Here is a 25430-nt window from a genome sequence, read left to right as displayed (position 1 = left end):
AGTGTATGAGGTCGTTAGGCGAAGTGATTACGCTGGTTCGTTGTGAAGTGATTTGTCATGAGTTCGTCGGGGGAGGTGTCTTCTGATGGTGTCAATTCGTGATGGAGAGACAGTTAGGTTTGCTATGAAGTGAGCTGTCATGAGGGGGGAATGTTCTCTTGATGAGTTGTGCTGGACACGTGTATGATATTCATTGGTTGTGTATATTAGTTCCTCACAACAAGATACCTATACTATAGCTGGTTCTAGAAGAATATGATTAGGAGTCAAGTTATTTTTAAATTTGTGTCGAGAGTTAGAATTAGTAGTAGTTTCTATTGGCATATGCTTGGAGTCCAAGTTAAGGGACTATATCGGTAAATATGGAGTCTCTATGTTTTGTAGAATGAACCATTATCAGTATTATGATTTGATTTATTTTCAAAAATTATTCTTAGTTGAGTTGTCCTTCGTATTTTATGTATTCTAATCTTAATTTTCATCTTCTTCTTAATCTATTGTTCAATTATTCGTCTAATTTCGTTTCGCTCGCACGTAGTATTTTGTCAATGATTTAATAGGAAAACTCTTGGCATAGCTTTCCCAAATAAATCTGTTATACATTTATTTTCTGTTAGTTGTTACATTATTTTTACACGTTCCAACAAAATCAATGGTTGCAAGCAATGAGTTTTTGAGCCAGAAAGGGGAAAGATGTAGTCTGAAGCCCTTCTTTGAGCTTTGACCATGATACATGTTGTACACCTAGTTTCATAAATCATACACGCAACTCCACAAGTTATTAATCAAAACGAGGTTTTGTATGTACACAAAAAATGAAAATAAGTGAATTCTCATTTTCGAGCGTTTCATTTATTTTAGAGAGAGGGGTGTTTGTGAATATCTTGCTGTGAAACATTCTTTTTCCTTTGATGGTTAGAACTTTTTTCCACAGCCCCTCTAAATCCCTTTTCTGGGATGAAGGTGGGAATTGAACCTCAAGATCTTTGGCCCAACCTCCCAAGGCTTGACCAGCCGGCCAGTGGATCTTGCTGTGGAACATTGTTTCTAATCTCTCGTTTATGCTGATTTTTGACGTTTCTAATATGTTATGCATGCAGTCATTGACAATTTCATGGGAATGCTAAAGGAAATAACTCACAAGAGCAGTTCTCTTTCCTCTTTTTATTGTTGATAAACGTTTGAGGAGAAAACACTCGTGCATTGCACTTTTTGAAATATTGTTACTGTTATTGTAATATCTTGGCAAGTATCAAGCAGCCTGATGGTACCATATTTGGACTTTCAGGTGTTAATTTTTCCAGTTCTTATGGATATATGGCTCCTTCTGTTGGAATATTAGCACGTAATGGGCGAAACGGGTCTGGAGGATTTCAGAATAACAAGGTTTGCTCCACCTCTGTTTCTTGTTAGCTTTATATTTTTCTCGCATTGAATCATGAAGAGCTCCGTCAAATTTTGGTTAAAGCCTGTTTCTTTTTGTAAACATTTGACTTGAATGGAAATTTACTCATTTTGGTTGTCTGAAGAAAAATCCATTTTGGACTGTGAAGAGGTTCCTTTAGGATTAACACCTGACCAAATTGGAACTCAGATGGTTTCTTTTCATACTAGAATGAGGAGTCCAGGACCCACATCTGACCTTCTTGGATTTAATGCTGTCTGAGTAGTTATGTTTTATTAGCTCTGTTCAGTTCTTGAGATAGCTTCACTCAGTTTACTGTTTCCAGATCATGGTGATGTGGTCTGATCACGAGTTTTCTATTCAGATCTTATATTGAGGTGGTTAATATTATCTAATTTGGTGGACCTCAGGAAGATAGAAGCAACTCAGTGACAATTGGAATGGGGCTGCAGATGTGCATGTTGGACTAGTAGTTGGTCGTGGTGGACGGAATCTTATGGATATTAATCAGGTATGTCGAAGAGAATCTTTTAATTTGGGTTAAAATAGAAATTGTTTTTTCCTTTTTGGGAACAATAATCCACATGGAATATGCGTAGTCTCTTCTGTTGGTAACTTGGTATAGTGCATGTTATTTCAGTTTAATCAGTACTATTAACTCCATTCAACAGACTAGTGGGGCCAGGATAAAGATATCAGACCGAGGGGATTTCATCTCTGGGACATCTGAAAGGTAAAGAAGACACTCTTAAATCTTAATGTCTTTAATTTGATAGCGTTTTATTTTTTATTTTTTGGTTGGTCTAGCGTTTTATTTGTTGGTTGGGATATCTAATTCATATTTTTTACTTGGTAATTAAATTGGCAGAGAAGTGATAATTAAGCACAGGGTCACAAGCTGTACAGCCGAGAACATGATCATGCAGAAAGTGGCTTATGCTACCGAGAGTGCTACGGAGAGTTGATTCATGTTATTTGATTCTAGCTTTAAAAAATTTCTTCATTCAAATATTTTTTTATGCTAAGAGCTTACTTAGTTGGATAAAGTAATGTGGCTTAAAGCTAATCTCCGAAGGAAAACAATTCTGTAGAGAATGGTATTGTTACTCTAGAAGGAACTAGGAAGCATTAACATTGTAATGGATCGAAAGTTGGAGGGATGTATTGGTCCAAAATGTCTACACAGAAATGATGACAGAGCATTCATCTTGGAGTCGAGAAATATCACATATTGGTTCAAAAAAAGTGTTTCTACATGACACACGAGACTTTCAATTTAATTTAAACTAATGTTGTTGCGGAATCTAGCAATTGTTAGAAATATTGCTATTTCGAAGTCTACTAAGACCATCTTTAGGAGAGCTACTAAAAAAAACACCAAAATTTTGAACCAAAAAAACACCAAATAACTTTAGGAACAACATCAAATTCTCGACATCAAATGACGCGGTTTTGGATAAACCGCGCCATATAGCCCACGCGGTTTTCCCAAAACCGCGCTAATGAAGCCCATCCTAAAAGCCCAAGCCCACGCGGTTTTGAGAAAACCGCGCAATGTCTCGCACATCAACTTTATTTTTTATTTTCTTTCCTAATCTCTCACGCGGTTTTGGCAAAACCGCGCCATAGAAGCCCATTTAGAAGCCCAAGCCCATGCGGTGTTAGAAAAACGGTGCGGTTTTTCCAAAACCGCGTGAGAGATTTGATACAGCACCAAAGCTAGCACCAAATATTGGCCGATTTGGTGCTAGCTTTGGTTATTTTTTGGTGTTTTCATCAACATGTCACTCTCCTGAAGTTGAAAAAACACCAAAGATGCTCTAAACGTTTGGTGTTTGATGTTAAGTTGACATCACTCCTAAAGATGCTCTAAGTCTATAATGAGAAATTACTATTTCCACTGCTACAATAGCAATGGTTTATAGAAATGCAGTGGCAAGTAAATTGTGTTTGCTTTTTTACTTTCCTCCTTAAAAGCAACAGTATGGACCGTTTGACAAATCGATGGATTCATAATGGATGTCTATCGGTTGTGCGTCATCTGTTGGGTTACGTTTAATTAACAAATAATATGTAGACTTGTGTGTTTCTAAGAGCATCTTTAATGGTGAAACCTGAAAAACACTAAATTTTTTTGAGCAAACCAACACCAAACCAAATAAACACCAAATAATTTCAGTAGAAACATCAAAGAGTGAGCACCAAATGTACGTCGCGATGTTTTCAAAACCGCACTAAATAAAGCCCAACACAGCCGCTGCTTTCGGAACACTGCGAGAGAAAAACCCACAATTAGAGGCTTGTTTTTGTCCAAAAATGAGAAAGTGTTTTTGCCCACGCGGTGTTGGGAAAACCGCGCGGTGTTTGAAGCACTGTGTCGTACATTTGGTTCAGCACCAAAGCAAACACCAAATTCCAGCCGATTTGGTGTTTGGTTTAGTGTTTTTTTAGTTTGGTATTCAAGAGGTCACTATTAGAGATGAAATACACCAAATTTTCAAGAAGTTGGTGTTTGGCTAATAATATCATAATTAGGCTTTGGTCCAAAAATGATTGTTTATTAGGTTTTGGTCCTCCTGACCGTGAGTTGACCAGGTTGACTCACCATGGGCCCTAGTCAATCAAATGAGAGATTACCTCCCTAAAAATTTATAACAGGCTAACAGCTGACTTTCTTTCATTTGCATTACACGAGACACAATGCGAGTAGATCAACGTTGTGGCTCAGCTAGTGCATCTTGTGACTTAATGCCATGAGAAATAGACATGTTTCTTTTACTTCATTCACTCTTTTCCATTTTGATTTTCTTTGTTAGGGATTGTCTGTGTGGTGCAAACTCCTGTGTGGATTAATAATGTCTTTGAATAATAATGAAGAAGAAGAAGAAAAAGAAGAAGAAGAAGAAGGTGTTTATCATCATATGACTGGTGGAGGAGGAGTTGTTGATAGAAACAGATGGCGTATTGCTGAAATCTTTTGTGTATCGACTATGTGAAATATGGTCTCATTGGTTATCCAAGTCTATCTTGGTTTGTAAAGTTTCAACGGAATAAGTGTTTATGAATACTATTTTGAAACTTAATGGATTATGTTTGTTTAGAAAAAAAAAAAAAAAAAATTATACGTGCGGGTCTAATTCAATGTACGTGGAATGCAATTTTTGCTTCACATGTATTTTTTTTTTTTTTTTTTTTTAAAAGGTATATTTATCACAGTTTTAAGCAAACCGTCATGACTAGCTGTCTTTTATGTGACTGTTCCAAGTTAATTACATTACTATTTTGTCAAAAGCGTCACAAATGATTTGATTTTTTGTGACATTTTAAAATTTTTGTTACTATTTTATGTAGTGGATACAGGCTAGTCTGGAACAAATATTTGTGACGGTTTTGGGAAAAAAATAAATTACCCACTCCGTCACAGTTTTGAAAAAAAATAAAACGGTGATAAAAGACTTTTTGTCACTGTTTTTAACAGTGATAGTCTTTTTTCTTGTAGTGAGCATATACGGTAATATACGGTACCTATTTTGCAATAAGATTTGTATGGTGGTACCCAAAACGTAAAATACACTCAAGTTCGGTACCCAAAACGACAATTACTTCAATTTTTTTTTCGATAATTGCTTGATTGTATTCATTCACAGATAAAAACATTACATTCAGGACAACAAGCTGAAAGCAAGAAAAACAAGGATGTAATCAGTATAACTGTAACAAACAAGAGCACTAAAAATCCTGTCTTCTCAACATAAGCTCCACCAAATCCAAGCACCCAATAGCGGCAACAAAACCACATTGGAAACCCCATCCTCTTCTCGGACCGACTTCAAACTTGCTCATTACATCCACCGTGTTGGATCTCCCAGAGTAAAGACTCGAAAGTCTTCAAATTCAAATCGCACAGTATAAAACTCCACGACAAAGGCGGCAGATTGGCAATTCCAAAAAAGAACGCCCCACCATAAGCCCAATAAATAAGCGGTGGCCTGACCAAGGTACCCAAACCAGCAATCCGGAGAGGGGTAGATTTAGGGAGAGAGCCATGGCTTTGGACAAACAAAATTTAAAGCCAAACCAGAAATTTGGACTCAAGGGGCTGAACTCATGACATTGACGCCGATTGAGAGATGCTAGACCTAGAAGAATCAGCTTGAACCAAACACCACCAACACAACACCCACAAAAACCTAGATCTGGCTTATTTATGGTCTTCATACAAAATAAGATCTGCAAAAAACAGAGAACCCAGATCTCAAGAAACTGAACAGCAAGACCAGTGCCGATCTTCTAAAGGGTTAGAGAAACCCCTACATACAAACAAAGAAGACGAAAAAAGAGAAGCTTTTTTTCTTTTTCTTCTTCTTCATCACTTCCAGTTGAGAGATCTAAAGTAATCTAAGAGGTTTGGGTTGTGGAGGAGGTACGATTTGAGTGTGAGAGGCTAGAGTTTGAGAAAAGATCTTGGTTGGTACGAGGAGGAGAACCACTGAAGAGACCACTGCTTTCGCCCGCAGGAGAGGCTTAGGAAGGAGTTCTTGCCAAGTGATGTGATGGTTCACTTTTGCTATTCTAATTTCTCTATTACTTCTATTGCACACTATATGTGAAACAATTTGTTATGTAACTAGGGTTTGCCCGTGCCGTACGACACAGATACGGGCGCCTTCGGCGCGAAGGTGTCTTTAAGTAAAAAAACATATCAACACCAAGCTAAAGGCAACGTTCAAAAACAATGGAAATTATATTTAGTTGCGGTCAGATCATGAAAAAAAAATCATATAGAATTTGACGTTGACAAAAATAAATGTATGTTGGTGTTTTTTGTACTTGGGCATAGGCAACCTGTTTTTCTTGAATATTGAATCCTTTCGTAAACCTGGAGAACAAAAAAAAACGCAGAAGAAAAAGAATCACATCATCTTTACATAGTTTGCCAATTCCATAATAACCTATATTTTCAATTACTTCCTTTGATATGCGAGTCGGGGTTGAACACGGTTGGCAGGTTTTCATCCATGTAACTATGTAAGTATTTAACTTTAGTTGCTGAGGCTCTTGGCAATTTTGACGGAGTACAGAATCACCCGAAAACAAAGATTTACTGATTTGCCAAGGCAAAAATGGAGACAGAGTAGTCATAAAAAAGACGAAGATCTAATGAATTTACAATGACCTAGATTGGCTTCACTGCTTGACATATAAATCAAAAGTATTTTGTACAACTATTTAAATGCGAGAAAAGGGATTTCTACTTTCAAAATAGAAAATTATCATGGCAAGTAATTTCAAATTTTAGTGCAGTAGAGCATAAGCACTGTAACAAACACAATTTTGGATTACAAAAAACTCAGAATGGTATCTTTCATGAAATCATTCTCCCAAAAAAGAAACACTACCCATGCATCAGTGCATCATGCATAAAACTCAAAAAGATACAAAAGAAAGAGAACGCACAATATATATACTGATTATAACGACAAAAATTACGTGTCAACCATCCCCAAGACATGGGGGCATTGCATCCAATTCTCCACGTCTTGGCTTCAAAGACTTTACAATTACTTTCATCAAGTACTGGTAACTGTTTAGTCAACTATGTAACAAAGCCGGTAGCTTTGTGGAAGTGTGACGGGTATGCTGGTCCCAGTTTGCACAAGGCTCCTCAATATGATCATCATCTTGCTCACCATGCCATGCTCTATAGTATTTGGATAAGTTGAGTGTGGTTGTCGGATGGTCCACGCTCGCTGAACTATAACACAGAGAATAAGTGAACATGCATATTCTCATAGCCTCTTCTTTGATCTTGGACTTCAGCATCTCAAGGACATCATTATCTCGATCCCCGAGGAAACTTCTGAAACCGAAAGACTGGATGACATTGAAGGATGTCCGAAATCTCCCTTGCTAAGGGCGAAGAGGCAACCATTATGCAATCAACGAACATTTTCACGGGAGGGCGTAAAATTCCGTCTCGACTCTCCTCAAGCAGCCTTTACGGAATGTCTTGCTTATAACTTTCCCTTTGGCATCACCAATCCACCGCCATATTAGGAACTTCCGTAAGCATAGCACATATCGGATGGGACAAAGATCCAAGAGCTCAAGATTTATGTGCATGTGGTAAGGCATCTGCCTCCTCCTTTCCATAATTTCCTGGTTAAAGCAAGAAGATTGATAATAGAATCGAGATAAAGATATAGGGAAACCAAATTGCTTTGGAAATTATCAACGAGCAATAGAATCGGAATCTCAAAATCCTAGCAAAGAACAACAACAATTTCAACTTCTAACCGATTTCATCATCCAACTTGATGTCATGAAAGATTATGTTCTCCTAAAAAAAAAGCGGAATCTGGTGTGAACACCAAGAGTTGATATGAGAAGAAGGTCTAAATACAGGGATATGCATGAAGCAGTTTGAGTTCGGAGTATCTAAGCTTCACACACAAGAGTGCAAAGAAAGAGGAGATTATACTTTTTACACAAGTGTTCAAAGCAAATGAAAAGAAGAAGAATTTTAGTTACATAGACCAATTCTAGACCCTCGACGGGATCATAGGAACGTTGTTCTGCAGGTATGCGCAAGCTGCCGCGACACCACTTCCCAGCTTAACAGGGTATCCTACATCCTTGAGTATCATTTCCACACCAGCCGGACAACCCGGTTGCATTGTGCAGAACAAAGCAAAGCAAAACATTTCTTGATCAAACAAAGTGTGAAGCAAGCTCCATTTCACAATGAGTAAGTGTGTGATAGAAGTGAAAATGATAGAAAAGCCTATGGAAATAAACGGCTTCAGCTCAATGAGAGTTTCAAATTGAACATAGATTGGGTTTAATCACATATATTAGGATCCAATTCAATAACAAATTCTGTATTTAGAAGTTCAACTTAATTTAAGGAGTAGAAGATGAGAACAATATCCCATACCTCATTAACGTTGCCAAGATGCCCTATTATGAACACCCTTCCTGCTACTTTATTTAATCCCAGACCCAAGCTTAAATTGTACCTCTTCCATCCCCTTCTAACAATTTCTGAACTATCAATGTAAGGTGGAACAACCACTGCAGTGACGGTGTTACTCACCCATTCCTCCTTTTGTGTACAATTTTTTAATCCCCATGCCTCAACAGCAAGCCTGCATGCCATAGTTCTATTAATATACCATCACTTGTAAAGAAAAAATGAAAAAAAGAAAGTAGCACAAGCTAATCTATGAGAGACTTTTGGTCATGACCTTGTTGCTTTGCCTAAACGAGTGTGCCTTGCAATCACATTATCAAGTCCTTCCTCGAATAAGAGATCAAGAGCTGCTCTCAGTCCATAAAGAAGTTGAATGGAAGGAGTGTATGGCCAATATGTTCCCATCTTATAGAACTTCAAGTAGTCATTCGGTCAAAGAAAACTCTTTCTTGATTTGGCAGTCTTGGTTGCTTCTAGTGCTTTGGGGCTAGCACACACAATCCCCATTCCAGTAGGAAGAGAAAGAGCCTTTTGAGAGCCTGTTAAAGCTACATCAATTCCCCATTCATCCATACGGAAATCAAGAGCACATATTGAGGACACTCCATCAACAAGAAACAATGCTGGATGTCTGTAGTGATCTGTAAAATCAAGAGCACACATTGCAACATGATAAGTCTTCTTTGATAAATTTCAATATATGGCGAGGCCTGTTATATAAGTACTCTTCACCTTTTTCAGTATAGTCACAAGATCATCTATGTTGTGACCGTCCACCAGGCCAATGTAATACAGACCAAGTTCTTCAAACAGTGATGAGCCTGAACCACTGATCATCCCTCGCGTATATTCATCCACTTTTGCTGCTATATATTTCATCCCCAACAATAAGGAAACCCTACTGTCATCCACAAACAACCATATGTGTATTCATTAATTTGCTTAGATAGGTTTTATGTGGAAATTAAAATACGACAAAGATGGAAACTATGAAAACACAAATTTACTGAGACAAACACTTCAGATAATATTCAAGGATCCAGTATTGAAGAAGGAATATTTCGGTAAAATGTTCAAAGTTAGCAAGGAAAATGGTATCAGCAGACATCAAACAATACTAACAAAGAAATCAGGTTTCTTCAACTACCACATAGCTTTAAAGACTAAGCTATTCAAAGCAGCATATAACACATGTTAATAATCTGTCAGTTCCATAAAAAAAAACAGTGCAATCAGCCAATCAGGTCTAAAAGCTAAAAGCCACAAATACATAGTGTTTCAATATGTATGATAGTTATGCTCAAAATTTTACTTTCTAAGATAAAGTATGAATGAACATGCTTTCCATCGTTAAATGTCTTTGTTTGTATCATACCCTAGCAAAGAAGCAAAGTCTTGGATCACATGAAGAGGAGCACTTTCACCAATCATTAACCTTCTGAATGGAGCTACAACTCCAACAATAAACCCAACAATCTATACAAGAAGATAGCAGTTTAGTCAAGATATCACTCAAGGAATTCTCACGTAAGATCAGGATAACTCCACTTCAGATGTCTAACTTCAATTATCTAAAAACTTGTGATTTTGATCTGAAAATGATACGCTATGTGGAACTAATCAACAAAATCGATCTCTTCAATTTCCCAGTGGGCTTAAACTTAGGCCAATATATGATCTAGTGATTTACTGAAATTCAGAAATTGCCAATATATGTTGCATTTTGTGGGCCAGGTGAATAGGTGCACCCAGTGAGGTGTGACCGCTAAGCTTCATATACATGGAATCATGTGTGTACAGAAAGGGCACATGGAATAAAGGATTTAAATTGAAGGTGCAAGCAGTCTTTTACTCTTTTCAAGTTGATCTTCCCCGCAAGCATCTTCAGTTGTTGATTAAACTTAACTGAAAGTGGACCCTGTCATACAATCAGAAAATTTATAGTTAGATATACTTATTATCTCCCTCAATCAATCAAAAACAGAAGTGCATGTGATGTCAAGTTTAAATACATTCACAAAATAACTATCGACATCCCTAGAATCTTTAAACTCTAACTCATCATATGACCAAGCTGCACATGCCAAAGACGCAGTAACAAAGACTAAGATATACCGAAAATATAAGGATGTTAACTTTTAGGATCGGCGGTGTAAAACAGTTCACGAGAAGAAGAAACATTGGACAAGTTTCTATGCATGTGCGGTTGTGCCCTAGAGTGGACTAAGGAACTAACGAAGCCATTAATAAGTTGTGTACACAAGTACACAACAAATAGGATTCAGACATAGGTTAACCCAATCAATTGTGAAAAAGAAAATCTTAGAAGTACCTTTTCATGGTCCATGTTTCAAATACTTTCCATCTACTGAAAAGCAAAAGAGTGCAACAGTTGGGATTATAATTTCACTGGAGGGGTAGCTTCTATGTCAGCCAGAATCCGAATTCTTAGGTTGCAAAGTACATCTATGGGGCAGGAAGGGTGTATAATGTTTTCTTCAAAAGAACAATAACCCACTAACACATGTACAGTTATACGTCAATGCCATTATCTAATTTTATCAGCAAGTACAAAAGTAACCACAATCAAATATAGAACTTCTGTCAATGAAAAAATGAAAAGAAGAAAATTACCACAACATTTTCGTCATCTAGACTATAAGGCAATGCAAATCGATCAACTTCATCCCCAGACATCAAACAATCATTGGACGGAATTGGCGCATCACTGCAGCTGTTCCTTGATATGTTTAAGGGTTCCTCAGGGACGCCATTTATAGAACCATTTACTTCAACTTCCAGCATTTTCTTAGTTGAAGATATACGTACAATCTTGTAGACATAAGACCACAAATAAATGGTTCCAATCTGAAAACATATGTACAACTCATAAATGGAATCACATCAAATATATTTAAAAAAAATCAAATCCAATCAAGTTCCTGTTTAGCATAAGTACAACTCATGGGTGATGGAAACAGTGATCTGTAAACAAAGTGTGAAGCAAGCTCCATTTCACAATGAGTAAGTGTGTGATAGAAGTGAAAATGATAGAAAAGCCTATGGAAATAAACGGCTTCAGCTCAATGAGAGTTTCAAATTGAACATAGATTGGGTTTAATCACATATATTAGGATCCAATTCAGTAACAAATTCTGTATTTAGAAGTTCAACTTAATTTAAGGAGTAGAAGATGAGAACAATATCCCATACCTCATTAACGTTGCCAAGATGCCCTATTTCAACACCCTTCCCCGCTACTTTATTTAATCCCGGACCCAAGCTTAAATTGTACCTCTTCCATCCCCTTCTAACAATTTCTGAACTATCAATGTAAGGTGGAACAACCATCTGCAGATGACGGTGTTACTCACCCATTCCTCCTTTTTTGTGTACAATTTTTAATCCCCATGCCTCAACATCAAGCCTCGCAGATGCCATAGTTCTATTAATATACCATCACTTGTAAAAAAAAAAAATGAAAAAAAAAAAGAAAGTAGCACAAGCTAATCTATGAGAGACTTTTGGTCATGACCTTGTTGCTTTGCCTAAATGAGTGTGCCTTGCAATCACATTATCAAGTCCTTCCTCGAATAAGAGATCAAGAGCTACTCTCAGTCCATAAAGAAGTTGAATGGAAGGAGTGTATGGCCAATATGTTCCCATCTTATAGAACTTCAAGTAGTCATTCCAGTCAAAGAAAACTCTTACTGATTTGGCAGTCTTGGTTGCTTCTAGTGCTTTGGGGCTAGCACACACAATCCCCATTCCAGTAGGGGAAGAGAAAGAGCCTTTTGAGAGCCCTGTTAAAGCTACATCAATTCTCCATTCATCCATAACGAAATCAAGAGCACATATTGAGGACACTCCATCAACAAGAAACAATCTTTGGATGTCCCAGTAGTGATCCTGTAAAATCAAGAGCACACATTGCGACATGATAAGTCTTCTTTGATAAATTTCAATATATGGCGAAGGTTGGGAAAAGGGATATTACACATTTGTCGTTGAAGATGTTTATAGCAAAACTTCTGGGTATACGACATTCGCGGTTTGACTTTCTGCATTTGGAGGCAGAAGAATGTTGATCCTGTCCGCCGAAGTGCATCTTGAGAGGGCCACATACAATTGACCATGACTGAAAACTTCCGTGCGGAGGTCAATACCAACATACTTCACTGATTGTCCTTGAGACTTATTAATAATCATTGAATAGGCCAATCGAACTGGAAATTGTCTTCTCGTCATATGGAAAGGAAAATCGGAAGACGACGGTGACAAAGATATCCTTGGAATAAAAGCTTCATTGCCCTGTTTTTCACCAGTTAAAATTCTGGAAAAAAGAACGTGTGGTTTGCATTGTACCACTACCAATCGGGTTCCATTGCATAGTCCATCTCTGGGAGCAATATTTCGCAACAACATTATAGGACTACCAACTTTCAGGTTCAAAGCGAAATGGTGGCGCACAGTTGGATCAAGTGTGTTTAGGTACTCATTTGGGTATTGATTAATATTGGTTGGATTATTTGCTTCTGCATCCTCCATCTTGTCGGCAGCCTAGAAAGAGAGTAGTTTCTCCGGGAACATATTCAAAGCTGTTGCATTAATTTCATTGACATCATCATGCGCGTCGAAAGAATTTATGCGTTGATTAAATATCACGGGGTGACCGTGGCAAAGATGATTCAGATGAGGGTATGTAGCAGAAATTAGTTCTTGAAGATCTGCACATTGACGAATTGTCGATGGCAGTTCCACCGTCTCACTTGGATCACTTCCAATCTAAACGAAGGAAGACAGAAAAAGATTAATGGATATAAGTTTGAAACAAAGGAGGAGAAAGCAGAATACATAAGTGGTTACCTCCATCAAGAAATTTGCGAAACCCATATTTGCAGAGTTCCCATGTTCTAATCTCATGTTTTGTACCAAAGTTAGAACCCGAATATGATTCCAGAGGAAAGAACACCGCAAAGAAGCACGCACAATTTGTTCACGCACCCCTTTGGGTATAACTGGAAGGCATTGGCGAAAGTCACCACCAAGAACAACTGTAATTCCACCGAAAGGCTTATTATTGTTGCAAGTATCCCGAAGCGTCCGATCAACTGCCTCAACACAGAACTTGTTTTGCATTGGGACCTCATCCCAAATAATAAGTTTAGTTTCCCTGAATAAGTGGGCATGCGGTGAATTCTTATTGAACCCACAAACCGAGGTATCAAGAATGTCCGATTGGGATGCAAAAGGTTGAATGAAGCGATCCGACCGCCCACCCAATAGCAACGCACTATTCGGATGAAGCCACCATAATAACAATATGTCCCTCAATCCAACACGTAGCAGCAATGGTGTTATAGACAAAAGTCTTGCCTGTCCCTGCTGCCCCATTCAAAAAGAAAAGTGTCCCTTGATTTCGGTAAACAGAATCCAGGACTGCTTTATATGTCGAGTGTTGCTCAACATTTAAATGAACTCTGTTGCCATGTGCTTTTTCAGTTTGTGGATCATATTGAAATTGTCGTTGGTCCCATATAAGTCGGTTACCAACAACTGAGTTCCAATTGGTGGTTGATAGTGGCATAGGAGGAAAATTAATGAGTAGTTTACCTGACTCTATGAGAATCTCATTTAGAAGAAATAAACCATAATCTTGGACCGAGCCGGTAGGTTCGGAATGTTGAAGATGGTGCGAAGTTTGTGTGAGAGGTCGTCACGCGGATACTCTCCCAAAAATCATGCCACAATGTTTGGGGATATAGAGGATTGCATTCTCGCGAGAATAACACGTAATAGTCGGCCGAAGATGATAAACCGTTTGCATGGTTGAGGCCTCTTTGCGGATTAATCGCACCCATTCACTATCATCCTCAAGAAGTCCGCGTGCAATACATGCTTCTTTGAAAGTTGGATGTAAATCGATTACCAGTCCTTTTCAGATCATTAAAGGACTGTGGCCCTTTCACGACGGTTAGAAGCAAGCGTAAGTAAAATCTTTCACCAGAATTAGGACTCACGAAATACATTCTACCAATAGCAAACCCCTGTGCCCTAAATTTCCAAATTTGGTGTTGCTTTATCCAAACGTAGTGTTCGGCACTTGTTGATATGTGAGCCCCCTTGCACGCGAATCGAAAAGCACAACAATAAAAAATGCAAGAAGAGTTGACCGTTGCCTCTCTCTCGCCCCATTATATCATGCATGGACTCATTAGCATTATACACAACACGATGCATTCGAGGAGATGAAGGGCTAATCTCACAACCGTTGGAATTTCCTCGCAGAGAAATTCCTAACAATCTCACGAGCCTTTCGTGTGGCCCAATATATCTCGCATCCAAATATTGCTTGATCTCATCCAATTCATTCAACACAATTGTTGTCCTGTCATTACCTTTAAATATGTACTTGTGAATGTATTTCACACAAGTAAGCCCTGCACAAACTTCAACATTAATATGGCAGTCAAACATCTTAGAAAGGTAAGGATTGTAAGGAACAACATTTCTATTATCAACTGAATGCTCTCTAACAAAATAAGACTTCCCATTGTCACGGCGACGGTAGAGAGCATATCCATTTGTATCCATAGTTGTACAATCTGTGAAAGCTCGGGGATAGTGATATTTACATTGACGATTAACCATGCAAGGAGAGTTTGGATTGTTAAGCCCACATGGGCCATGAACCATACATCTTAGTACAGTACGAAATAATTCAGGCTCAGTGTCAGGATCAGGAAATTCCGCAGATACAATGCGGTCGACTTGTGCAGGCACTCGGATCTTGTCTGAATGTCGAAGATATATAAGTGCATGCATATGTGGCAGACCACGTTTCTGGAACTCAATGGTGTAAACATGAGCAACTGCCACACCAAGGACACCACGCTTCTTGATTACTTCCATCAAAGCTCTTCGTTTCAATTCAAAATGCGGGCAACCACCTCCGAGGCGATCATAGGCGATTTGGTTTGTAAACAATGCTTCAAGAATTTCCGTCCCATCGGGTTTGCGGTCATTGTGAGGAATATGTCCGGATGGTGGTTGTAGCGATGTAATTGCCATGGAGTCTTGAAAAATTTCAAACATATGCCTAGGGCTGCCGTCTGAGGATGATGGTAGTACGACTTCGCCTTCAATCTGATTTGGATCGACAAAGATCACCGACACATCGATGATACCTTGATATAGTTACGCACGAAGCTTGTCTTGTTGTTGCCTATAGTAGCGCATTTTGTTTTGCTTTCGGTTGATGCCCATCCGTCCACCGAAACTCCTCAAACAACTTTCTCCCTCGCCAAAATAGCCGAAAGTACTCGGTGGTGCTTGGCAAAAGCGATAGATAAGAATAAAAATTCATCTGTGTTAAGCGATCATTAGTGGTGGTAGCAGTTGAAGAGTCCCAACGCCGCAATTCAGGTGTCCATCCAAGCTCCCCATGGGGAAACAATAGGACATAATGCAATGGTAAGTAAGTTGGATGACACTCACTAATTTGCATGAATTCTTGCCCTCCTTTAAGATAAATAACAATGTCTCTCATACTTGCTCGCTCACTGCCATCACCTGGTAAAATGATAGCAACCTCATCTGCTGTTGGTAAGTTGTACCGACGACTGTCTCGTGAAGCAGTATAATGTAAATAAGCAGGTACATTGAAGTCCTCACCATGCTCAGAAGAAGCCGATCTAAGAACATCATATGCGTGGCGATATGTATCAGAGAAGCGGTTATATTGGAGCATAGTAACTTGAATGATTTTCAAGACATCCGTGTTGAGCTTAGGATTACGAAGTTGACGGATGACTAGTGCAAACTGGGATCATAGATATAAAGTTGAGAATAAGTAGCTTGATATCCCACGTCAGGAATTAAAGCTCCTGTGCGATGTCGCAGTTCACCGTGAATAGTGAAAGGCCTTGGACCCCGTCCAGCAAATAAGTGCTCTTGTACTCCAAGACTTGTAAATGCAAAAGCTTGATTATATTGTCGCATATATCTCGAAATGACTTTGACTTCCGATCATTCCCATCATTATAAGGCTTTAAGGGCGGAGGCGATGGTTGCAAAGGAGGACGCTTTATCTTTCCTTGTAAACAACATCTCCCAAAAAAAGAGGACGTGATAAATGATGACTTTGATAATCGTTCATCCATCCAATGAAGTGCCTTACAAAATGGACATTGAACGTCCATTTTCCCCAAGTAGTGTCTTCCTTGTTCAACTGGGCGGTTAGGATTAAGAGTCATGTGCACATCCCCATTGTAGTCGAGTGCCTCTTCATCGTCATCTTCACTCATGGTATCAGCACGTTCAGAGAACGGTTGTGCAGTATGCTGGAATGACTGCGGTCTACGCAAGAATGAAGTATTAAAAGGATTTAGACTGAGGTGTAAACAATTTGTTATTATTGCAAACATTTATGTGAAGAAATTACCTAGAATTTTGGTCAGCTGATATTGACTCAAAACCCAGACTTGGTAAATGTGGTATTGCGTCAATAAAGCTTGATGTAGACGAAATGAGGTTACACGCATTGCAAGGGAGCTTATATGGGTAAGAAAATATTGAAAGTTTGGTACTGAAAAGTAGAAAATATGAAGAGAAATTTGTAAAGAGCTTTGTGGTGCTATACCTTGCATTTTGGTAAGACGACGTTGATGCAAATGACTCATTTCTGAAAGTTGGAATTGCATTATTTGGTAACGCAACACCAGAGTTAAGAATACATGTCTTTGTAGGCGGATAATAAGGGTGAGGTGTGAATTGGATTGGAAGGAAAACCAATAAAGTGGCATACGAGACTCACCCTTTTGCTTACAGTTGTTGAATCAACATGAGTACATTCTGCTGGCAGTGTAAATAACCTAATAGGATTAAGAGCAGAGAGAGACGTTCGAAGAGATTCCGTAGAATTGAGTCGTTTAGTTGATGTGGTATGAGGTGTGATTGGACTATGCTGAGGTGGAAGTCTGACAGTTTGAGGTGGAGTTCCTGGAATTGGAGGGTGGACATACACTACAAAACCAGACAATCGATGGGCCATTGCTTGATGCCCATTCTGTTTATTCAATTTTTCCCTTTCCCTTCGAGCACGCTGTGCAATAATTCTATTTGTTAGGCTTAACGTCTTTGATAGGAGAAGGGGATGGTTGTACTGATTGGGCAAATTGTCCAAGAATTGGCGAATTGAGATAAGTTGGTGTAATTGGATAAGAGCATAGAGGATACGAAATAGAAATAGAGATAAACATAAACATAAACCAAATTTCCAAAGATAAAATCTATATTCTATATAACAAATTAGGAAACTTATCTCTATTTCAATTTCAATATGCAAAGAAACGAAGATAAAGATATGGCAATATTTGTATCGGTGAAGTCCCATATGTAAAGAAAGACCCGAAGATAAGGTATACAAGTGACATAGCAAATAGGTAAAGGATAAGAAAATAGGAAAAGAGGATAATTTGGTAGATAATGAGAGGGAAACATTGTAGGAGTATTAGTACCTGAAAACTATGAGGTTGGTGGAAGGTAAGCCTATCTTGTGGAGGGACAGAGACACGTTTTTTCTTGTTAAGAGGATCAAGAGAATGGTCCAGTGGGTGCTTTCTGTTTTGTAGGTTTGGTCGGTCTGGCCGCTATATAAAGAACGAAAAAAAAGTTAGAGAAGGAGAAAATATAAAGCAAACTTGATGTGTAATGTCAACAGTAAGTATAATAAATTACATAAGACCGCAATTCAATTACCTGAAAGCCACGAGGTGGTTGAAGGTTGAGTCTATCTTGGAGAGGGATAAAAGTGTTTTTCGGCCGGTTTGAAGGATCAAGAGAAGGGTCCATTGGGCGTTTTCCCTTGTCTAGGGTTGGTCGGTTTGGATGCTATATACATAACCCAGCAAACATATAAATCATGAGACCAGTAAGAAATAAGTACCATGTGGATTAACGAACCAATGTAATAGAAACAACAAGAATACCTGGAAGCCAGGAGGTGGTTGAAGGTTCAACCTATCTGTTGCAGGAATCGAATATTTAATTTTTTTGTTCGAAGGATCCTTAAATGGGTCCATTGGCCATTTTCCCTTGTCCACCATGAAGTTCAATCCTTCATAGAAATTGTACACTCAACATTAAAAAACGGAGAAAAGAGAAGGAATGGTTATTAGCTATAAGAAACTATAAGAAACATTTATTTTTGATAGTGCAATCCTTAGAAGATGCAGTAAGATGCCACAGAAAGAATACATGTCCAGCAAGGATACATGTCTACGTAACATAGCTATAATTACATTATGTGAAAGCTAGAATGAGGATAATTTTTCATATAATGCATGAGTATAAAAAAAAAAATGAATAATTTTCATATAATGCATGAGTATAAAAAAAATTGAATAATAAATGTATGTTGTTGTGTTTTTTTGTTATTAATTTGGTTATATACGATTGAAACTACAAATACATTGAATAATAAATGTACGCCATTGTGATTTTCGGTTATTATTTTTGTTATTTACTATAGAAACTACAAATACATTGAATAATAAATGTACGCCATTGTGATTTTCGGTTATTATTTTTGTTATTTACTATAGAAACTACAAATACACGTTGCCTAAAGTCCTCAACATAGAACGTTCTTATGTTATCTACTATAGAAACTACAAATACACGTTGCCTAAAGCCCTCAACATAGAACGTTCTTATGTTATTTACTATAGAAACTACAAATACACGTTGCCTAAGGAATAAGGCATTATATAAAAGAGGAAAAGGGTCCATCGGTAGAGAGAAAGGAGAAAAGGGGTCGTTGCCGATTATGAAAAGAGAAGTTATAGGAGCATGACTGATAATCCTAACCGCGAAAAACCAGAGAACCATCTATACTTTTATATGGAGCATACAGGTCTTACGCGAATATATGGAGCATCTTCAGAGTCAATTGCAAGAGGAGGAATAGAGTAAACATCAGTGTCGGGTAGGTCTTTTCCACTTATATGGAGCATACAGGCCTTACGCGAATATATGGAGCATCTTCAGAGTCAATTGCAAGAGGAGGAATAGAGTAAACATCAGTGTCGGATAGGTCTTTTCCACCATTTGCAATCAAGAAGTGATGGATTGACCATGGACTGTGATAATTATCCCAAAAAATTTATAGGAGACGATGAGATTCCGTCAAGATTATCAGGGAGATTTGCGCACACAACTTTGTTAAGTAAAGCCTAAACAAAGCTTTTGTGGCTAATATCTCTAAATATAAAAGAGGTAGCAGTAAGATTTTTATTTACTAATAAAAGAGTATATCCAAACTTTTACCCTCTAAGTTGAGATAATGGACTCATAGGACGGTCTATTATCAATAAGAACATATTAAGCTCGTGAGTCTTTCACCAATGTATGGAACATACTTGGAAAAAAAAATTGGGAACAGCGTTTATACTACGATATACAATATCAATCAAAATCATCCTTAACAGAAATATAGGATTGGTTGGGCATTAAACTATTATGCTTCTAACAATAACAATTGCATAGGCAAGTGTTATAAACGTGAAACTCATTACCATCAAATCAAGTAAATACTAATCCACATTTATAAAATAAAAAACATACCTGAAACTGATTCCTCGCAGACACCGTCTTTCCAAACTCCTTAGTATTATAAGCGTAAGTACTACTCGAACCCATATCATAAAACACGACAATATAGATTAGTAAGAACATATTGAACGCCCAATTTGCATAAACGTGAAACTCATTACCATCAAATCAAGTAAATACTAATCCACATAAAATAAAAAACATATCTGAAACTGATTCCTCGCAGACACCGTCTTTCCAAACTCCTTAGTATTATAAGCGTAAGTACTACTCGAAATAATTGAAAGAAATCTGGTGCCAAAAGCTGAAATCTAGTGCCAAAAGCTGTGTAAGAATTAATATGAAATCATTTCTAATAGTTAACTTGAGTTTTGGTCAGTCCTCGGATAACTTGAGTTTTGGTTAGTCCTCGGAAACTCAATGTATTGCACTGATTCTTTCACTGGAATATAAATAAGATTGTTTTTTTTTTTTTTCTATTCCAAATAATGCCAAAAATTTCCAAAGAGAACCAAGGATCCAACTGTAATCTTATAGGAGCATTGGCTATAAATGTTTGAGTTTCAACAGAGCTTACACAAAACTTAACTATTTTTTCTGTGTTTTCCTGGACTAATATTGTTTCAATTACACAAATATGTTTACTTCATTCAAAAGTCTATTAAAGCTGCGAAAAATACCTTGCTTTGATGGACCTTCTTTTCAAGTTGAACTTCAGAGCTAGGCAGTGCTCTTTTGAAAAAGGTGAATGATCTCAGTAATTTGATCTCAGTGAAGGCGCACTTTGCTTTCAATCTCAGTAATCTCAGTAATTTGGAGTGTTCCACAAACACAAAAAACAGAGTTTGTTTGGAGAAAAGAAAAGGGGGAGAAAATCGCGATACTATGGGCCGGTCTGCGGCAAGTAAAGAGACATACCACTGAATAGCCTTAGATCCCGCCATGTCATAAGCAGGGTGAAACTGTGAGAAGGTGTTTGCGACCGTCGGATAGATGGAGACCCTTCCCTAATTTGTTATATAGATTTGGCTCCCCAAATCTTTACTTTTGTGTCTGATAAAAAAAATAATATATATTTACATTTGTGTATTTGTAAAAACTCTACAACTGTATTTTGTAATTCTCAATCATCCTCACATTTGTGTGTTCACTTGTTTATTCTCTTTACATTCGTAAGGTTTGATTGTGTATTTCTCACAATCTCAGTAGATCATGCATGTCCTTTTTTTTCTTTAATATTTTTTGTAAACCCATTATGTTGCACACGCCATACGGTAGGGATGTAAACTTGTAAAGTTACATAAGGTAAGATTTGTGAGTAAAGAAATGTGTAATGATGAATTATATGTAAAGTTGTGAGGTGTCCCTAAAAATTTAAACTTTCCTTTGTAATCTTTGTTGTGTATATATTTGTGTGCTATATGTAGATTGTTGTCAGGTTGGATATATTTAACTTTCTTTAATTTAATTGTCATGTGAGGTACATACATAATGGTTTGCTAAGATTGCACGATTCTTTTGGGCCTGTGCCACAATAGCTACAATTAATTTTCTTGTTGCTACAGTATGTTTCACGGGTTTTATGGACCTTTATCCTTTCATCAAAAGAAAAATATATGGGAGCACAAAGTTACAAGGATTGGTTTTGAGATCACTTTTCCAATTCAATTGCAGTTATTGGTTTAGCTTGCGACATTCACCACAGTTTGGATTATTGTGCGTTTCTCATTTGGTACCTTATCACAAACTTAGTATTTAATTTTAATTTCTTTCATTAAAATGCATGAGGTATAGAATATGGTCTGCTAGGATTGGAAGGTTCTTCTGGACATGTGCTACAATATGTTTTGCGAGTTTGATGGAGGTATACCTTGTCATCAAAAAATATTCGGAGCACAAATATATAATGCTAGGTTTTGAGATCAATTATCCTTGGTATTTGTTACTGACGGATCCCATATTGTGTTGGACAGAAAAAAAAAAAAATTATTACAAGTGTGTCATTGGTCAAAAAAAAAAAAAAAAAAAAAAATTATTACAAGTATGTTATTGGTCCCAAAAAGTTGAATTCGAAAACCCCAAGCTTAAACAACCCGGCTAGGTCGTTCGTTGTGCACACCAAACGGTCTGGTCACACCGTCTGGATTGAGTCCAAAACGATGTTGCCATGTCGTTTGGGATTTGGACTTAAAAAAAAACTTACCGGTATGGTCATATCGTTTGGACTAAGTCCCAAACGACTTAGCCACACCGTTTGGGACTTAGTCCAAACGATGTGCCCATACCGGTCAAGAGGCCAAAAAACAAAATTTTATATTTTTTCAAAGTTCAAATCCCAAACGATGTGGTCATATCGTTGGGGACTTAGTCCAAACGGTGTGACCATATCGTTGGAGACTTAGTCCAAACGACGTAACCATATCGTTGGAGATTTTTCTAAGTCTAAATCCCAAACGACATGGCCACATCATTTTGGACTCAGTCCAGACGGTGTGACCAGACCGTTTGGTGTGCACAACGAACGACCTAGCCGGGTCGTTTAAGCTTTGGGTTTTCGAATTTTCTCATTCAGCCACTATACACATGCATATTCAGCCCTAGTGTTTAATGTTAGTGTTAGGATATAGTTTTCATGGTTTAAGATTTAGGATGGTGAAAGAGAAGAGAAGATAATAGAAGAGAAGGGCTGAAAAGGGGAAACTCACGTTGGTTTGGGAGGTGCCCAACACAAAACAATTTTTTGGGACCAATGGCACACTTATAATAATTGTTTTTTTTGGGCTTTTTAGGACCAATGACACACTTGTAATAATTGTTTTTTTTTAGGTCTGCCCAACAAAATATGGGGTCCGTCAGTAACAGGACCCTTATCCTATTGTGGTTCTAGGTTTCAGCGCACTAGTGTGGTTTCTTGTTAATAAGATGGTTATATGGTGTGGCTTTTACATGTGTAGAGGAAATAAGAGGAATGACCTTTTATTAGCTCTAAAATGCGTTATCGACTTTTTGCATAGGTGCATTCATTCTTTCCAAGAGTTTTTCCACTTCTCAACTCAGATTGAGAATTTACCAATCTACCAGTGTTCGAATAGAGCCGGTCCTGTACATTATTTTCCATGTACTTGTTTTCCAATTTCATCAACATATCTTTTGTGAAGGCTCTGAAAGCGACAAAGTATTTCCAATCATCTGAGAGATAATACCGGACAACATTACAAGCTTTCCTATTCAATATCTCAAAAACGACTTCTTTTATATCTCTTGGCTTATCGTCAAGAGCGTCATCTAAGCCATTTACAGTCAACAAATTGATTACGTCACTTTTCCACATTTCAAAATTGATGTTTCTATCAAAACTTTCAAAAATAAAAGGAGTCTCAACAAAAGAACTTGATATAGTAGTCATATTATCAATTTTCATAACACCCAACAAAAACAATAAAATACTACCACTATTCAAACAACCAATGAAACCTAAATAATAGATTTCTTTCAATATAAAACCTTAGATCAGATTTTCAGCAAAAGTTTCCACCCGAGTCAACCAATCATCAAACGAAATCCTAGATAGAACACAGAGCTCTGATACCAATTATTGTGCCCCATGACGAGAGTGAGGTACCCCAAATTCCAAAGCAACAGAAATGATAAACTAACAACAAGTGTGGTGGAAGTGTATTACTAACAGTAGCGGTGTATGAATCGACAAACAACCAAACTCTTAACCATAAATAACAAATAAAATTAAATTACTTACCAAGGTAATAGCCAACAAGAAGAAGAGAAGAACACACCAAAGGTTTTTACGTGGTTTGGCAATGCGTACGTCCACCAACAAAAGGAAAATCAATTACCAATAGAAATAACAAATTACAAACACTCACCAATACCCAAGAGTCCTAATGTAACTCACAAATTCTCTCTCACCAATTTCTCCTCACAACAATTTTGGCTCTCACCAATTTTCTACAATTTTAGCTCTCCTCTCTTGATTACAAATTTCCAGTGTAATGAAGTATTTATAAAGGGTTATTTAGGGATTGGTCCTACTTATTTAGTGGTATTTAGGGATAGGTCCTAAAATTATCGATTATTAGGCTTTAGTCCTACTTCTATCGATTGACCTTGAGTCATCTCAGTTGACCGTGGTCAAATAATATAATTTTCATTTTTTTATAAAAATGGCCAAACTACCCTTGAGTGGGCTTGACCAGACTATCTCTAAAATAGAAAGCCCATGAGTTTTTGTCCAAATTTCACTTTAATCCCAACACTTAAACGCATTCGTGACTCGCGAAAACTGCTTATTTGTTCTTCTCAGCCGACCTGACTCGGTGAAGAGTTATGTAAGCGTCTGCATCTGATCGAGTCTTGGCATCATTGATTTCCAAAGGATTTTCACTAATACGAGGGAGATAACGAAGAGTGATTGTTTCAAGGAGAGGTTTTCGAAAAACATCTTTGTGAGATTGACAAAGGCATTGGAATTGGGAACTACAACCATACCCCATACAGCTCATAGCTAAGAAAGATTTGAATAGATTATCTCGATCAGTTCTTCTTGCTTTCCTGTTGCTATGTGCGCTTGATGTTGAAATCCCAGACAATTGCAACCACCAAACAAGCAAGGGATTCGTTGGCCATAAATAAGACTGCCTACATGGAATGAAACCCGCCTGACCTGGTCCTTCTCAGGAAATAGTCACCGGATATCACTACAACAGAGGGGCTCTTTTGCAGCGCACCCTTTTGCCACGCCAAAAATTTGTTGCTAAAACACATCTATTGCAACGCCAGCTGGCGCTGCTAAATGTCTTTCGTTCCATAAGGTCTGGCTTACTTGCATTCACATATTGCAACGCCTAGACCATGACAAATGTTTGCTTTTATTATTTTTAAGAAACAAATAACAAACATTTTTTTTAGGAATTTTAACATTGGCAACGCAGTTGTCGCTGCAACAATACATGGAATTATTTGCAATGCGGTATTCATTGCTATAAGCTTTAGTCGATTTAATATTTACGTTTCTCAATATTTGGTATACATTTGTTGCGGCAAATATGGCGTCACAATTTGACTCTTTCAATTTTCACAGCCTTCTTCGTGGGCTTGCTTTTGGGTTTTGGCTCGAACAAAATAACAAAATACTGAAAATAGAAATAAAAAAAAAAAACCCCTAAAATCACTTCTTCTCTCCAACCGTTATCTCCCCTCTTTAGTTTCTTCAGCAAATATTGCTATTGCTAGGTGGCTTCAATCTTCCACCCCCCGAATTAAGGTTAGTCTTCTTCTACATTTAAGATAATTCAGATAAGCTTTCCAGATTTCTTGCAATCTATTTTTATTTTAATTTTTTCATATTACATATTAAATTTCAAAACTTTGTTTTCGGTTCTAGGATTAAGATTGGTGTTTTGATTTTAAGGTAATCTCCCA

The 25430-nt window shown here is 37.6% G+C and overlaps 2 protein-coding genes, 3 long non-coding RNA genes and 2 pseudogenes across 7 annotated transcripts; 1 reads left to right on the top strand and 6 right to left on the bottom strand.

The window, feature by feature from the left end:
• The first annotated feature begins 971 nt into the window (after positions 1-971).
• Positions 972-2587, top strand: LOC147482478 (uncharacterized). 2 transcript variants are annotated; one of them, XR_015206411.1, is made up of 4 exons: positions 972-1386; positions 1816-1916; positions 2077-2138; positions 2274-2587. It is a non-coding gene; the product is annotated as an uncharacterized LOC147482478 (long non-coding RNA). The 2 variants fall into 2 exon arrangements; XR_015206410.1 differs by having other exon boundaries at positions 2046-2138.
• A 5177-nt stretch (positions 2588-7764) lies between these two features.
• LOC147482477 (serine--glyoxylate aminotransferase-like) lies at positions 7765-9043 on the bottom strand (annotated as a pseudogene). Its single transcript, XR_015206283.1, has 3 exons — positions 8653-9043; positions 8341-8553; positions 7765-8083 (listed from the first exon to the last, which is right to left on the bottom strand). The product of XR_015206283.1 is annotated as a serine--glyoxylate aminotransferase-like (transcript).
• A 542-nt stretch (positions 9044-9585) lies between these two features.
• LOC147482476 (uncharacterized) lies at positions 9586-10887 on the bottom strand. Its single transcript, XR_015206596.1, has 3 exons — positions 10711-10887; positions 10231-10296; positions 9586-9854 (listed from the first exon to the last, which is right to left on the bottom strand). It is a non-coding gene; the product is annotated as an uncharacterized LOC147482476 (long non-coding RNA).
• Positions 10888-10982: 95 nt separating this feature from the next.
• LOC147482475 (serine--glyoxylate aminotransferase pseudogene) lies at positions 10983-12317 on the bottom strand (annotated as a pseudogene).
• A 78-nt stretch (positions 12318-12395) lies between these two features.
• On the bottom strand, positions 12396-12926 carry LOC147482474 (uncharacterized). Its single transcript, XM_086579326.1, has one exon. It carries the CDS (start codon positions 12924-12926, stop codon positions 12396-12398), a length of 531 nt encoding a protein of 176 aa, XP_086435452.1.
• A 745-nt stretch (positions 12927-13671) lies between these two features.
• LOC147482473 (uncharacterized) lies at positions 13672-15449 on the bottom strand. Its single transcript, XM_086579325.1, has 2 exons — positions 14777-15449; positions 13672-13817 (listed from the first exon to the last, which is right to left on the bottom strand). Exons 1-2 carry the CDS (start codon positions 15447-15449, stop codon positions 13672-13674), a joined length of 819 nt encoding a protein of 272 aa, XP_086435451.1.
• A 2464-nt stretch (positions 15450-17913) lies between these two features.
• On the bottom strand, positions 17914-18497 carry LOC147482472 (uncharacterized). The gene is made up of 3 exons (XR_015204890.1): positions 18368-18497; positions 18138-18269; positions 17914-18028 (listed from the first exon to the last, which is right to left on the bottom strand). It is a non-coding gene; the product is annotated as an uncharacterized LOC147482472 (long non-coding RNA).
• Positions 18498-25430: the final 6933 nt, after the last annotated feature.

The sequence above is a fragment of the Coptis chinensis genome, chromosome 8, assembly GCF_015680905.1.
Source record: "Coptis chinensis isolate HL-2020 chromosome 8, ASM1568090v1, whole genome shotgun sequence".
NCBI lineage: Eukaryota > Viridiplantae > Streptophyta > Magnoliopsida > Ranunculales > Ranunculaceae > Coptis > Coptis chinensis.
This window is presented reverse-complemented; position numbering and strand designations above follow the sequence as displayed.

What these genes read in the sequence shown, in the direction of transcription:
- LOC147482474 (XM_086579326.1), bottom strand. Translation starts at nt 12,926, where the DNA reads ATGGAGGATGCAGAAGCAAATAATCCAACCAATATTAATCAATACCCA.
- LOC147482473 (XM_086579325.1), bottom strand. Translation starts at nt 15,449, where the DNA reads ATGGCAATTACATCGCTACAACCACCATCCGGACATATTCCTCACAAT. An exon ending in TCACAAGTACATATTTAAAG is followed by an intron (nt 13,818 to 14,776) that starts GTAATGACAGGA and finishes CATATAAAGCAG; the next exon opens with TCCTGGATTCTGTTTACCGA.